The sequence below is a fragment of the Dermochelys coriacea genome, chromosome 10 (genome assembly GCF_009764565.3).
Source record: "Dermochelys coriacea isolate rDerCor1 chromosome 10, rDerCor1.pri.v4, whole genome shotgun sequence".
In the NCBI taxonomy this organism is placed as follows: Eukaryota; Metazoa; Chordata; order Testudines; family Dermochelyidae; genus Dermochelys; species Dermochelys coriacea.
The window spans coordinates 44,333,139-44,349,558 of record NC_050077.1 but is presented as its reverse complement, the minus strand read 5'-3'; the positions used below and the strand labels follow the sequence as shown (position 1 = coordinate 44,349,558).

Genomic DNA, 16,420 nt, shown 5'->3' with positions numbered 1-16,420 from the left:
ATTGCATGCTTGCCCACAGCTACCTCCAGTCTATAGTACTTTCCCCCTCACAAGGTGACAAAAGTCATATATACAAATGGAACAACCACAGATAAAGGAGAAACCTTGAGCCTCTGGGGATTTATATGCATCACTCACTCCAATGACTGTTCCTTCTTCCTGCTCTCATACCCAAGCTCCCTCTAGAACAGGAGATTTAGTGCAGCATTTTATTTTCTTAATGCACTAGTATCAGACAGTTCATCCTCATCAAATTCCAACCCTCTGAATGCATCATGCTCTGATTTTCCCATTAATCCATTAGCTCTGATTAGCCATCTCATCTTAGAAGCTCACTCTGGATGAAGGGTTTCAGAGTGGTAGCTGTGTTAGTCTGTATCAGCAAAAACCATGAGGTGTATCTTGTGGCACCTTAGAGACTAACAAATTTAGTTGGGCATAAGCTTTCGGGGGCTAAAACCCACTTCATCATATGCATGGAGTGAAAAATACAGTAAGCAGAATATATATTATAGCACATGAAAAGATGGGAGTGACCTTACCAAATGCGAGGGTCAGTGCTAATGAGCCAATTCAATTAAGGTGGAAGTGGCCTATTCTCAACAGTTGACAAGAAGGGGTGAATACCAAGGGAGGGAAAATTACTTTTGTAATGCTAACGAGACCAATGCAATCAAAGTGGCCCATTTCCAACAGTTGACAAGAAGGTGTGAGTATCAGCCGAGGGAAAATTACTTTTTGTAGTGACCCATCCACTCCCAGTCTTTATTCAGGCCTAATTCAGGAAGTGGATGGGTCACTACAAAAAGTAATTTTCCCTCGGCTGATACTCACACCTTCTTGTCAACTGTTAGAAATGGGCCACCTTGATTGCATTGGCCTAGTTAGCACTACTACTACCTCTGAAGCAATTTGAGGGTAGGACCCACTGAAGGAGATTCTGATCTCTTCCTTTGAGGAGGACGGTGGTATTTTCTCCCCCACGCCTTGAAAGTCTACTAGACAAGTACATGGAATCTTTAGAAGCAGCGGCCTCAGATCTTCAATGGAGGAGCCAACAAAGCATGTCTGAGTACGAGTGCTCAGGAATTTCAGACCCAGACACTCCAGTGTCTGAAGAGGGATGCACTGACTTATCCAGAAGAAACATCTTCAAACTAGACTCATTAGCTCTAAGTTTTCTTTAAGAGATTTACATATGGCACAAATATCTTTAAGGGCCCTTTACCAAGACACAATATCCATCTGGTGTGTCCATCTTTAAGAAGCATTACTGCCTTGCACAACAGACAATTTTTAAAGCCTAGATATTTATGTTTGGTCATATCTACTGGTCCCAGTACCTCAAAAACAAGAAAGAAAATGTTTCTTCTTCTAATATGAAGAAAGGAAATGCTATCAGACCTAACCCTAATGACTGACTGAATGCTAGGTACCTCTCTATTTATAATATAAGAATAGACCACACAGCAAGCGAAACTCAAGACACTGCGAGTTCGGACTCCTAGCCACTGGCAGAGAGAAGGAACTGAGGGAAGGTTGGAATCCCCACAGAGTTGCCCCACTCTTTATGCCCTTTGGCGGGAGGCATGAGGACACTCAAGGAACAGGTGTGGTCCAGTCGACACTGGTGGCCAAAAGAATCCAAACTCAAGTTTATAGGGTGCATGCACATCAACAGTGGAATATATAGAGAAAAGAACTTGAACAATGTATTTCTGTTCACCAGCTGCACAGTTTTTATCAGTTTCTGGAAATCACTTATGTAAAAAGTCATTCATGCCCATCCAGTATCCCTGACCTGCATTATTATGCAAAAGTCCTAGATGTCATTCCTTAGGGCAGTGTCTTGCCGAAGGGTAGCAGACAGTACATTAGAAGTAACTTCTGGGCCAGCCAAAGAGAAGAATGATGGGATGTGAAGGTAAACCCATTCATTCCTGGTTACATCAAAGCATAAAAGAAGAAGCCAGGATGCAAACAGACTGAAGAAATGTCTCATAGGAATCCTCTATGGGGGGGATCTTCCACTCGTCTCAAAAACAAATTATTCCAAGGTTGATACCGTTGCTTAGACTCTCATTGATAGCCTTCAACAAGAATCCATATAGAATGATACTCTGAGATGAACAAGTATAAACTACCACTTAAATCATTAAGCACTGCACCTACAACACTCAGTGCCATATGATTTTGATATGAGAATATGTAGCATGCCATTATCCATAAGCCATTAAAATGGTCACTCATACCCACAAAACCATTTGTAATATCTGCAAGAATGTAGACAGTGCAAAGGCTGTGGTAGGATGAACAAGCTTAGTCAGTCGCCGGGAGACATTCTTCCACACCAATTTTTCCTATATTTATATTTAAAGGGTCTAAAAGAGTCAGTACTCATCAAAACTAAGTGTATTGTGGTGTTAGCAGCTAGCTGAACTCAGGCCACAATCTCAAGACAGTGTTAAGTGTCCCAATTCACTTTTCTGTTAAATGTTAATGTTATTGCCTACATTTGTCTGGAATCGGCTGAATGTTATTTACAGTATATATATATATATATATATATATATATATATATATATATATATATATATATATATATCCTGTTTGATGTATACTAGTGTAACTAACTAACTTGTTACAGCAATGTCCTTTTTCACATCTGTATCCTCTGCTTAATTAACCTTAAATCAAAGTATGTTTTAGCCTTTAGATGAAGATTTACTTAATGCATGAAAACTAGTGAAATGCTAATGTTAGTCTTTATCTATTGTGACAGGGCAAGGCCATGGCTATAGATGGCTATAGAAAATGGCTATAGAAAAGTGGTCTTATTGGGATCCGGGAAGTGGGCGGAAGAAGCCCGTCCACTGCTAAAGGATTCCCCCCAGCCTAAAAGGGGGATCCACAGGACCTAGATACCCAAAAAATTCCGGGGGACAACTAATGAAATAACAGGGACAGGAGTGCGGTCAAAGGGTCAAATGAAGGGAACCGGACGGGGACACAGAGCAGAGAATCCCGGACAGCGCCCACTGCTCCTCAAAGGCGTCAAGGGAGTCAGAGGACGCCGCCCAGAGGAACTCTGCCTGGATACGTGAACGGACCGAGGATCGGAAATAGGCCCTACAGTCACAGGAGACTCCATCGGCCAACCTCCTCACTCTGGTTTTGTAGATGGCCATTTTAGCTAGGGCCAGGAGGAGGTTGACCAGGAGATCCCGTGACTTTGTGGGGCCATGGATAGGGAGTGCATAAATGAGAAGCATAATCACAGGTAACAGCAGCCTGGATTTCTACATAGACTGCTTCCGCCGACGTGCACGAGCTGAAATTGTGGAAAAGCAGCATCGCTTACCCCATAACCTCAGCCATGCAGAACACAGTGCCATCCACAGCCTCAGAAACAACTCTGACAACATAATCAAAAAGGCTGACAAAGGAGGTGCTGTCGTCATCATGAATAGGTCGGAGTATGAACAAGAGGCTACTAGGCAGCTCTCCAACACCGCTTTCTACAAGCCATTACCCTCTGATCCCACTGAGAGTTACCAAAAGAAACTACAGCATTTGCTCAAGAAACTCCCTGAAAAAGCACAAGAACAAATCCGCACAGACACACCCCTAGAACCCCGACCTGGGGTATTCTATCTGCTACCCAAGATCCATAAACCTGGAAATCCTGGACGCCCCATCATCTCAGGCATTGGCACCCTGACAGCAGGATTGTCTGGCTATGTAGACTCCCTCCTCAGGCCCTTCGTTACCAGCACTCCCAGCTATCTTCGAGACACCACCGATTTCCTGAGGAAACTACAGTCCATTGGTGATCTTCCTAAAAACACCATCCTAGCCACTATGGATGTAGAAGCCCTCTACACCAACATTCCACACAAAGATGGACTACAAGCCGTCAGGAACAGTATCCCCGATACTGTCACGGCTAACCTGGTGGCAGAACTTTGTGACTTTGTCCTGACCCATAACTATTTCACATTTGGTGACAATGTATATCTTCAAATCAGCGGCACTGCGATGGGTACCCGCATGGCCCCACAGTATGCCAACATTTTTATGGCTGACTTAGAACAACGCTTCCTCAGCTCTCGTCCCCTAATGCCCCTACTCTACTTGCGCTACATTGATGACATCTTCATCATCTGGACCCATGGAAAAGAAGCTCTTGAGGAATTCCACCATGATTTCAACAATTTCCATCCCACCATCAACCTCAGCCTGGACCAGTCCACACAAGAGATCCACTTCCTGGACACTATGGTGCTAATAAGCGATGGTCACATAAACACCACCCTATATCAGAAACCTACTGACCGCTATTCCTACCTACATGCCTCTAGCTTTCATCCAGATCATACCACTCGATCCATTGTCTACAGCCAAGCGCTACGATATAACCGCATTTGCTCCAACCCCTCAGACAGAGACAAACACCTACAAGATCTCTATCATGCATTCCTACAACTACAATACCCACCTGCTGAAGTGAAGAAACAGATTGACAGAGCCAGAAGAGTACCCAGAAGTCACCTACTACAGGACAGGCCCAACAAAGAAAACAACAGAACGCCACTAGCCATCACCTTCAGCCCCCAACTAAAACCTCTCCAACGCATCATCAAGGATCTACAACCTATGCTGAAGGACGAGCCATCGCTCTCTCAGATCTTGGGAGACAGACCAGTCCTTGCTTACAGACAGCCCCACAATCTGAAGCAAATACTCACCAGCAACCACACACCACACAACAGAACCACTAACCCAGGAACCTATCCTTGCAACAAAGCCCGTTGCCAACTCTGTCCACATATCTATTCAGGGGATACCATCATAGGGCCTAATCACATCAGCCACACTATCAGAGGCTCGTTCACCTGCGCATCTACCAATGTGATATATGCCATCATGTGCCAGCAATGCCCCTCTGCCATGTACATTGGCCAAACTGGACAGTCTCTACGTAAAAGAATGAATGGACACAAATCAGACGTCAAGAATTATAACATTCAAAAACCAGTTGGAGAACACTTCAATCTCTCTGGTCACTCGATCACAGACCTAAGAGTGGCTATACTTCAACAAAAAAGCTTCAAAAACAGACTCCAACGAGAGACTGCTGAATTGGAATTAATTTGCAAACTGGATACAATTAACTTAGGCTTGAATAGAGACTGGGAATGGATGAGTCATTACACAAAGTAAAACTATTTCCCCATGGTATTTCTCCCTCCCACCCCACCCCCCACTGTTCCTCTGATATTCTTGTTAACTGCTGGAATTAGCCTACCTGCTTGTCACCATGAAAGGTTTTCCTCCTTCCCCCCCCGCTGTTGGTGATGGCTTATCTTAAGTGATCACTCTCCTTACAGTGTGTATGATAAACCCGTTGTTTCATGTTCTGTGTGTGTGTGTGTGTATATAAATCTCTCCTCTGTTTTTTCCACCAAATGCATCCGATGAAGTGAGCTGTAGCTCACGAAAGCTTATGCTCTAATAAATTTGTTAGTCTCTAAGGTGCCACAAGTACTCCTTTTCTTTTTATAAATGAGAAGGTGAGGGGAGAAGTGCAGCCAAAAACGTAATAAGATATTGGTGAGGAGCCGGAATAGGGGCTGCAGCCTGGCACACTCCAGGTAGACATGTGCCAGGGTATCCCTCACGCCACAAAAGGGGCAGGTGTCTGGGATTGAAGTGAACCGTGCCAAGTACACGCCCATGCTCACGGCTCCGTGAAGGAGCCGCCAACTGACATCCCCGGTGGGCCTTGGGACTAAGGTGGAATATAGGCTGGCCCACGGGGGCTCCTCACCCTCCAAAGGTGGCAGGAGGTCCCACCATTTTGTATCGGGGCGGGACACGAGGGTGCGGGTGTGAAGGGTGTGGAGCACGAGTGTGTAGAGATGTTTTCTTGGCGCGGTTTGAAAGCAGACCGGCTGTATCTCGTGCAGCTGGCTTCTAGTGAAGGGGTCGGTTGGGTCCACGGGGGAGGGCTCCAATTAAAAGGTCTGGCGGGCCTGGGGTAGCGGGTGGGCGGGGCGTGCCCTCGTGCAGGCCCGGTCGAGATAAACCCGAGCAGCGGGGCAGCAAAGCGGCCTTCACCTCCTGAAGTATGCGCCGGGGAGTACAAGGTCTGGAAAGCCCCATGCGCTGAGCGAAGGTTAGGGGATCCAGCCAGTCTCCCCGGTCATAGTCCAGGAGGTCTCCGACTCTTGTGACCTCTGCCAGGACCAACCTCTGGCGCACCGAGCGGGACTCCGCCACCTGCAAACGGAGCTGGGGGTTGTGTAGCAGGGGCTCCGCGAGGAGATCTGCCCCCTCGGTGGCCGCCACGGACCTGCTCGTTGTAAAGAGTTTCCAGGTCCGGAGGAGGTCCTGGTAGAAGACCGGCAGCCCGGAGAGGTCTCGCGGAAGACCTCTCGGATGGAGATAAAGGAGCTGCCGGTCGTATCGGAGCCCTCGGAAGCGGCGCAGGAAGGCGTGCGCCAGTATGCTCCACGCCGGACTACCTGCACCATAAAGGAGCCTCTGCAGGGTCTGGAGGCGGAAGACATGGACCTGGGTAAGCAGACATTTTAGGCCCTGCCCTCCCTCCTCCACAGGTAGATGGAGAACCCCTGCAGGGACCCAGTGCAGTCCTGACCAAAAGAACTCCAGAATCGATGTCCGCAGGTTGGTCAGGAAAGCCGGGGCCGGGACCAGGGTGTTGAGCCGGTACCAGAGCATGGACAGGACTAGTTGATGAAGCACTAACGCTCTCCCTCGAAGGGAGAGGCACCGAAGTAGTCCTGTCCATTTCCGGAGTCGTTCTATCACCCCGCCCTCTAAATTCTGCCAGTTCTCCGGCGGAGAGGGATGCGTGGCAGAAAGGTAAATGCCCAGATAGAGCAGCGGACCCGTGCTCCGGATGGCCTGAAGCACGGGTGGGAGGGAGCTCGCCTGCCGCCAGTCCCCTACCACCAAGCCAGAGCTCTTGACCCAGTTGACCCGCGCGGAGGAGGCTGCTGAATAGATGGCCTGGCAAGCCTCCACTCGCACCAAGTCGCCCGGGTCCTGGACCATGAGGAGCACATCATCAGCGTATGCCGACAGGACCAGCCGCAGCTCCGGCTCCCTCAGCACCAACCCTGTCAACCTTCTTCGGAGGAGACAGAGGAAGGGCTCGATCGCCAGAGCGTACAGCTGGCCTGAGAGGGGGCACCCCTGCCATACTCCTCGCCCAAAGTTGACCGGTTCGGTCAGGGTCCAGTTGAGCCTTACCAGACACTCTGCGGAAGCGTACAGCACCCGGAGAAAGTTCACAAACCTGGGTCCGAAGCCAAACGCCTGCTGAGTGCTCAGGAGATACCCGTGATCCATCCTGTCGAACGCCTTCTCCTGATCTAAGGACAGGAGGGCGAACGACAGACCATCCCTACACCCAAGTTCCAATAGGTCCCGGACCAGATATAGGTTGTCGAAGATGCTGCGGCCCGGGACGGTGTAGGTCTGGTCTGGGTGGACCACGTCCGCCAGCACGGACCCTAGCCTCAGGGAGATGGCTTTTGCCATGATTTTGTAGTCCGTGCCGAGGAGCGAGACGGGACGCCAATTTCGTAAATCGCGGAGGTCCCCCTTCTTCGGCAATAAGGCCAGCACGGCTCGCCTGCACGAAAGAGGGAGGACCCCGCTCTGCAAAGACTCGGCCCAGACGGTGACTAGGTCTGGGCCCAGGACGTCCCAGAACACGCGGTAGAACTCCACGGTCAGCCCGTCCATGCCCGGAGATTTATTGGTGGGCATGCGACGGAGGGCTTCCGAGAACTCGGCCAGAGTGAGAGGCAGCTCTAGCCGGTCTCGGTCGCCCACGCTGACCGTCAGGAGCTCCTCCCAAAGCACTCTGCAAGCGTTAGGATCTGTTGGATCCAGGGAGAATAGGCTTGCGTAGAAGGCTCTCGCCCTCTCGCACATCTCCACCGGATCCGTGAGGGGGGTGCCATCTTCTGCCAGTAGGCAGATGATATGTTTCTTAGCCCCCCTCTTTTTCTCCAGGGCGTAGAAGAAGCGGGAGCTGCAATCCATCTCCCGAAGGAGACGGATGCGGGATCGAACAAAGGCACCCTGGGCCCGATGGTCCTCGAGGGTCCGGAGCTCCTCCCGCTTCTCCCAGCACGCTCCGCAGAGGGGTGGATCCTCAGGGCTGGCGGCCAGATGCCTCTCCAGCTCTAAGACCTCCCGTTCCAGCTGCTCTATCGCCGCATTCCTCCGTCGGCTGGCGCCCCGGGTGTAGTAACGGCAGAAGAGCCGGGCGCGCACCTTCCCTAAGTCCCACCACCGCCGCTGCCCTCGCCAGGCCAGCCAGAACTCCCGGAAGGACGCCACGAAGCCCGCATCCTCCAGCAAGCTGTTGTTAAAATGCCAATAGGCCGGCCCTGGCCTCTCCGCGCAGAGGGAGGCTGTCACGGTGGCTATATGATAATCAGAAAATGGGGCCGGCCGGTTGCTGGAGGAGTGGGCTTGTGAAAGATGAAAGCGTGATAAATAAATGCGGTCCAACCGAGAGTGGCGCGACCGATGGGCCTCCACCCGGACAAAGGTGAACGTGGAAGTGTCATCCGGGTGGTGGTCGCGCCAGACGTCCACCAGGGAGTGGTGTTCGACTATCTCCTGGAGGACGGCGACGGCGGCCGGGCTCTGCTCGGTCCCCGAGCGGTCCCGCTCCTCAAGGGTGATGTTAAAGTCCCCTCCCAGGACCAGGCACTCCTGAGGATCCAAGGTGCCAAGGAAGGCGGATGCCTGCTGATAGAATTGCAGCCGCTCCGGGCTCGCTGCTGGGGCATAGATGTTGACGAGGTTGACTACGAGCCCCTCCATGCGGACCCGGAGGTGCAGCAGGCGACCCGGCACAGCCTCAGCGACCCCCAGCACCTCGGGCCATAGGTCGGGGGAGAACAGGGTCGCCACTCCAGCCGTACGAACTGTGAGGTGGCTAAAGTAGACCCTGTCCCCCCAATCCAGCCGCCAGCTGTCTTCGGCGGTCGGATCCGTATGGGTCTCCTGCAGGAAAACCACAGAGTATCTCCCCTCTCGAAGGAAGGAGAGCACCTGGGACCTGCGGAGACCCATCCTAAAGCCACGGGTGTTCAATGTTGCGATGGTAAAGGGTGCCATGAGGAGGGCTGGGGGGGATCCTCGCTGGCAGGGATGCTCGTGGCTCCCGGCGGGCCACGCAGCAGTCCGTGACCCACCCCGTAGGTGAGTAAGGAGTCACGGAAGTGGCGGACCCGCTGGTAGGCCGCGGCGCCCTGCCTCCCGGTCCTTTTCCCCTCCCCCATGAAGGCCATTGAGGCCCAGAGGATTTGATTAAAGTCCCCCCATCGCTGGAGAGCAAGCTGGACTTTGTGGCGGGAGCCACAGACGTCTTCTAGAAACTCCTGCAACTCCTCTCGCAGCGCATGGGGGGCTGGGGTTATGGTCTGGTTACTCCCCGACGGGGCCCTTGGTACAGCCCCGTGGCCCACCTTGACGGGCAGACAGGGTGCGGACCCCCGACGGGGCTCCTGATGGATTGACCTGAATGCTGGGGCGATAGGGGGCGGCGGAGGGAGGATAGCAGCCCCTGGTGGGTCGGGACGGGACGGGTAAATACAAAGGCCACTCCCTGGGAGTCATCTGTTGGAAAGGGGAAGGAGACAGTCCCAGGGGTGGCAATAATATCTCGGGAGGTGGGCGGGATAAGGGCAGGGGCAGGGGTAGAGGTGAAAGTCTGGGTTGGGAGAGGGCTCTCACTGATGCCAGGCGCAAGCTCTCTGGCGAATTTGGCAGCCACGGCATCAGGAGGTGGACTTTCTTCTGTAGGGTCCTCTCCCGGAAAGGAGGTCGAATGCTCCTCACCGGCGAGGGATGCCCCTGGTGGCTCAGGTTCCAGCCACGTGGCACTGGCCGTCGCCTCAATTGGCTCGGCGGCTCTCAGCGGGGTGCCCTCTGCAGCCGGGTTGATGGAGGAGTCCAGGGGCTCCTCGGAGGTGGGAGCAGAAGCAATGGTTAGGGGGAGGGAACATGGGGAAAGGGGGGCTGGAGTTAAATCGCCCAGATCGAGGCCCGCTGGCATAGGATCGTCCTCCCCCTGGGTGACCGGGGTCAGACCCAGGGCCTCGATCTCCTCATATATAGAGGGGAAATTGTTTTCCGCTACCCCGGGATTCTCCCCGCCGGCACCTGACGCGACGGTTACTTCGGGGCACACTGGGGTTTCAGATGGTGCCTCGGGGGTCTTGGAGGGGAGGGACTCCCGTGGAGGGGAGATACCGCCTTCCAGTGCTGCCACGTCTTCCCCAGCCGGCTCTAGTGGATGGAACACACCCGTGGGTAGAGCGGAAGGCTCAGCATCAGTGCCCCCCTTCCTGGTCTTCCGGGGGGCCTCCGCGTCAGATGGGAGGAGCGGAGCTCGAGCCTTCCGCTTGCCCCGCTTCCCCTGGACTAGGGCCCAGCCCTCCATGGCATCATCCAGGGGCTGGCTCGCAGGGGTTGTGTCAGAGGGCAGAGGCGATGGCTCAGGGACTCGAGGGGGTAATGGTGGGGCAGCACAAGGGAGGGAAGATTCCCCTTGGGGCAGGCCCTCTCCCATGTCTGGCGGTGTCCCTTCCGCACCCTCCTCCACAGGCCCCGCCAGATTGCAAACAGCGGGGGCGGGGTTCTCCCGCTCATCTGGGCATAGTTGGGGAGGTGCCCCTTGGGCCTGAGCGGGAGCAATGGTGGACTGGGAAGGAGGAGGGATGGTTTCGGGCACTAGGCTGCCAGGGGCGCCGGAGATGACGGGGCCAGTGCCCTGCCGGGGCTCGGGGGTCCCGGATGCCCCTCCTTGCCGGGCCAGGGGGCAGTCCCTCCGGACGTGCCCCATCGCCCGGCAGAGGTAGCACCGGGCCTCCCCCGTGGAGTAATGCACCCGGTAACGGGCCCCCTGGTAGGGGACTAGGAAGGACCCCTCCAGCGCCTCTCCATCACACACCGTTGGCGGCAGTTGAAGCTGCACTTGCCGGCGGAACGAGAGGACGTGACGGAGGGCGGGGTCTTTGCAGCCCAAAGGGAGAGGGCTGATGACAGAGATGGGCTTTCCCAAGGTAGAAAGGGCGGGTAACAGGGCGGCATTGGGGAGAAAGGGAGGGACGGAGGTCAGGACCAGGCGGACGCCCAGGTCCTCTAGCGGCTCTAAGGGGGCAAAGACGCCCCCTACCGCCAGGCCCTTCTCCACCGCCTCCTGGGCGGTGGCCTCCGATGTTAAGAAGAAGACGACCTTGCCATACATTTTGGAGGCCGCCACAATGGCCGTGGGCCCCACCACCCTCGCCAACGCCCGCACATAGGTTTCCACGTGGGGTGAGGCGGGCACCAGGAGGCAACGGACGCCATGCTTCCTGGTCATGGTGGGAAAGGGGCACCGGCCGCTATAGATGGTAGCGGAGGCGGTGGGCTGGAGAAATGACGTAGCGGCAGGCGAAGGGGCTGCCGCCACCTGGGCGTATGCTCTGGGGGCCTGGGGAGGGACACCTGCAGAGCTGGTGAAGGGAACAGCAGGGAGGGGCGCCCCAGCTGGAGATGGGGCCGGGGCATTGGGGGCAGCCCCTGCCATGGAGGGCCTGGTCTTTTTAGCGAGGCCCTTCCCCTTCTTCTTCCCCTGGCCCTTCCCACCGGCTGGGGGGACTCCCCCCGAATCTGAGGGGGGGGAGAGACATGGAAGCAGTGGAGGTCACCCCGGTTCCCGTCGCTGCTGGTGCCCCAGCGGGGGCAGTGGCAAATGGTTCGGCAGTGGAGGTAGAAGCTTGGGGGGGTGATGGAGGGGTAGGCGGGGGAGGGGGAGCTCGGGCTACTGGAGAGGTCTCACCCGTCTCATCCCCCGCCATCATGAGCAAGTAGGAAAAGGGGGGGACACCAAAAGGAGGAGGGGAGAGGGGAAGCAGGTCGACCACTCCTCCCTGCTAGGCTGCAGGCAGGGGAGGAGGGCGCCAAAAGGGGTGGGCTGGACGGGGGACAATCAGGTGTTAGGGGTCAGTCACCGACACAAGGTGGAAATTCCGGCTCCTCTTGGTGCACTACGGGAGGGGGGGATACAACAACATTGAGCGTGCAGTGAAGAGGGTTGCAACTAAAATGGGGAATTGCACAAGCGCCTGGGAGGGGGCATGGGCACACGGAACGAGGAGCTAAGCGGTCTGGGGGTATAACAGGGAAACCAAGGGGCTAGCTTCAGAGGCTGGGGCGGGGCAAACAAACGAAGGCTGCAGAAGTAAATGGGCGGGGCAGGCAAACAAACTGAAGCTAGTAAGGGGGGCTGGAGCAAAAGAGGAGGCAAAGCAAGTGGCAAATGGGGCAGGTAGTAAAGGGCAAAGCTGGGGGGTAGGCAGTCCGGGGGGGGGCACATGTGCCCATGTGCACTTGCACAAGTCTTTTTTTAGCTGCCTGCTGCTTCTGGCCCAAAGGGTGGAAATAGGGTGTGGCAAGCCAAGCAAGCAGCTGAGTCCAGAGGCAGGAGCTCAGGCAGATTGTATACAGCCAGTGGGGGTGGTGGAGGGGGCAGTGGTGGTGGTGGTAGTGGTGGGGGTTGGGGGGACACACAGATGGATTAGGGGGCAGCTCCACGCCACACCCCGTGTCCCTGGTAACACAGTCAAGACCCCCACCAAAAGAACACAGTTTGAAAATTACTCAGTCTTAGGCCCCCTCCATGGTGGTCTGTAAAGTCTCTAGGTGCTCCCCCACTGGCAGATGGTCCTCTTCTTCTCCTCCTCGGGCTTCAGCAGCTCCAGGTAGCAGACTCCACAGCAGCAGCAGCAGCAGCTCCAGGAACTCCAGGTGGTAGTCCAGGCAAGCAGAAAGGACCCCTCTCAGGTGGTGGTGGTGGTATCCACAACAGCAGTGGCTGGGGTCCCTCACTCCTTCTCTCTGGGGAGTGGGCTAGCAGCCCCCCCCCCGGGGCTGCAGTTGCAGCAGTAGCAGCACCCAAGAGTGGGGGGTCCAGCAGCCAAGTAGCAGAGAATGGGGGGTGTCTGGCCCAGCCAGGGGAGCAGCTGGAGCAGCAGAGAGAGCTTAGGGCCTAGCAGCAGCAGGAGTAGCAGCTTCCTACCTCCTCCAAGCTAGAAGGCTATGGGAGAGCAATGGGAGGGAGAGAGAGATTTGCTCCAGGCTAAACTAATCCCTGGTACCAGGATAAGTGAAATGGCAGCTGCTCCAGTCAATTAAGACACCTGGGGCCAATTAAGAACTTTCCAGAAGGCAGGGAGAAGGCTAGGTTGATTGGGACACCTGAAGCCAATCAGGGGCTGGCTGAAACTAGTTAAAAGCCTCCCAGTCAGTCAGGTGGGTGTGCATGTCAGGAGCTGTAGGAGGAAGTTGTGCTGTTGGAGAGACTGAGTAGTATACACCATATCAGGCACAAGGAAGGAGGCCCTGAGGTAAGCATGAAGTGGAGCTTGAGAAAGTGAGGGCTGCTGTGGGGGAAGTAGCCCAGGGAATTGTACATGTCGTGTTTTTAAAAGGCCAGCTACCATTAGGGTCCCTGGGCTGGAGCCCGGAGTAGAGGGTGGGCCTGGGCTCCCCCCCCCCTTTGCCCCCTAATTAATCACTGAGACTGGGAGAAAACAGACTGTGCAAGGCAGGATAACTTCTCCTCACCTCCCTCGCTGGCTTATGATGCAAATGGCTCAGTAGACTGTGACCCTTGTCTCTAGAGAGAGAAGGGTTACATGGAGGGTCACAGTGAGCCTCTGAGGCTAGCGAAATCCGCCAGTAAACACAGGACCAAGGAGGCAAGGACAGAGGTTTGTCACACTGTCTGAAACTTGTTGATTTACATTGTAGACTATTTTAGTAGTCTGAATGGCTGTTAGTAAATGCATTATTTTTGAATGGCCTATTGAACATTAAGCAACAAAGATCACAGACAGTCTGCATTGGCTATTCATCAAAGCCCACATGGTGAAGACCCCTGTCATTTTGCTAGCCTGTTTCATCTATAAAAGGGAAGCCTTGGGAGTGATCCTTACCTCTTATTCATCTGAACATTAACAGGAAGGTTTCAGATGCCAGACAGAGGTCCATAAAAGCCATTTTTGGGAAGCCCTGAGAGAATTAATATGACTCCGTGACTCTGGCAGATTACTATATCTCTGCTTTTATTTTGAACCAATAAATTCTAATTCACCTGTAATGTATTTTACCTGCTTTAACCTTGCTATAACTCTCATAACTTTTTCTTAATAGATCATTATTTTTAGTTTACTAAAGGATTGGCTACAGTGTTGTCTTTGGTGAGATCTGGAGTATATTTTGACCTGGGGTAAGTGACTGCCCCTTTGGGGCTGGAAGTAACCTAACGTGTGGTAAATCTTTGTTTTAATAACCTTTCATCATAAAGTCTAGTTTGTCTGTGTGGTAAAGAGAAACTAGAGAGCATAAGGGGACTCTCTGTGACTCCATGGTAAATCTAATATAGTGATCTATGAGTATACTTTTGTTACTGGCTTGTCGAAATCTAATGATAGAATATACCACCAGTCTGGGGTGTCTGCCCTGGTTTCTAACAGTCTGACCTGAGTTTGCCATTCTTAGTTGTGAGCCACTCCTGGCACAGTGACGTATATTTCATGCTCTCACACCAGAGCACTGAAACCCATGTTAATATTCCTCCAGTTTAATATAAAACATCTGGTACCTCTGAAAGTCTGTATGGTAAAATAAGCTTCTCTCCCACCGTCACGGTCTTTCTGGTAACCAGGGCTTCAAACAGCATCTCTTCTTTTACCTAATAAAACAAAAATACTAGTGTTAACAATTCTAGGAGAAAACTAAAAGGGCCACAAGTCTGGCAGCCATTGAAAACCCAGCATATGCCCCATGAGATGTTACAAGGCCAATATAACTCTGTACACAAAGCTAATATTAGAAAAGTGGCATAACATGTTTGAGAGCCCAATTTTCTACATTACATCTAGTAATTTCTAGTACTTTTCCAGTGGTTCAACTTGTCAGTGTTTGTAGCCTGGATGGTTTCCTTCCAGCCCCCCCCTTTTTTTTCCCAGCTTGTTTAGTAAAAAAAAAAAACTCCACAGCTTTCTAGTGTGATCAGGATGGGTCACAATTCCCCTACAAAGTAGCAAACTAGCACTCGCACTTTAAAAGAGAGGCACTTAATACAATGCATTGGATTTGACAAGCTCCCATAGAGACAGCATGAATGTTACATACAGAGAGAAAGTAATGACTGAAAATGCCTGCTACTGTACAGACTGAACAAACATCTGAACCTAGGCAGTTTTTGTTGGGGGATGGGGGAGAAAAGGTTTTGAAGAAGAAGGGAAAACAAGGAGATCCTTTTCAACTGCAAAAGGATAGCAGGTACTCACAGGAGGAGCATATTTTAAACAAGGTGACAATCATTCTGCCAATCGGCAACATTAGAAACTGGTTTGAAATAAAATTAGATCTATAAACCAGACACTATGGCAAATGAGTGATTACTCCCAGTGAAGAAGAACTGCAGTTGCCAGCATGGACACAGCCCTATGGCGGGCTCTCAGGGTGACAGGAGCCTTATCCCCACCACAGTCTTGCAATACTCCACTATACTTACATCATATGAACTGTTAGGGAAAAGGGCCACATTCTGCAAAATTAAAATCCCTTTTGCATTAATATTCTCTGAAGGCATTTCATTCAGGTTTTGGATAAAAAATCAAATTTTAAAAAAAATTAAAATAGGATTTTTTAAATTTAAATCTGTTTTTTTGATAAAATGCTTTTTGAGGAAAAATATAGTTTTAATTAAGACATGTTTCAGCTATAATGTATCATGATGGAATAGGGATTATAAATTCTAATACTATAGTATGAGACAACATATGTAATGTTTAAGAAAAGTTTTGTAAATGAGTTCCAATAGTTCATGGATTAGGGACCCAATCATATGTGGTTCCAGGGGCTTCTGTATAGATTATTTAGGTTCATCTTTCTATCTACCCAATGGGACTCGGTGCTAAATCTAGAAGATACCATCAGAGATGCTTAGTTTTGCAGTTCTTAAACTGTGGATTTGTGTATCCAGAGATAACATGCTTGTCAACAGCAAAAATTATTTTTTAAATAAATATATAGAGGTGAGAAATAACAGACCTTAACCCTACTGTCCCTCTGCAAATTAGTGTTAAGAATCAATACCTTACCGCTCTCTAAAAATGCAAAGTTTCAAAAAGTTCAATGAATAGAAGATGGGGGTGTGGGGGGAAATAGATCTGGACAATGAGAAGAAGTCTGGAGATAACTGTGAGAAGGGAGGGACAGGCAGTAGAAACAAAAGTGACACTGTTTGAGTAACATATTCCAGAAGCTTTGAGGTCTTTCTGACTGTAGCTTTCATTGATTGAGATCTACC

The 16,420-nt window shown here is 52.0% G+C and overlaps 1 protein-coding gene across 33 annotated transcripts in view; it reads right to left on the bottom strand.

Moving 5' to 3' along the window:
• Positions 1-16,420, bottom strand: part of MYO9A (myosin IXA) — a 471,574-nt gene that overhangs the window by 199,003 nt on the left and 256,151 nt on the right. For all 33 annotated transcript variants that reach the window (XM_038418673.2, XM_043494428.1, XM_038418680.2 and 30 more), the window contains one exon: positions 14,705-14,794. In XM_038418673.2, coding sequence (XP_038274601.1) covers positions 14,705-14,794 — 90 coding nt within the window. The remainder of the gene's footprint in view (positions 1-14,704; positions 14,795-16,420) is intronic.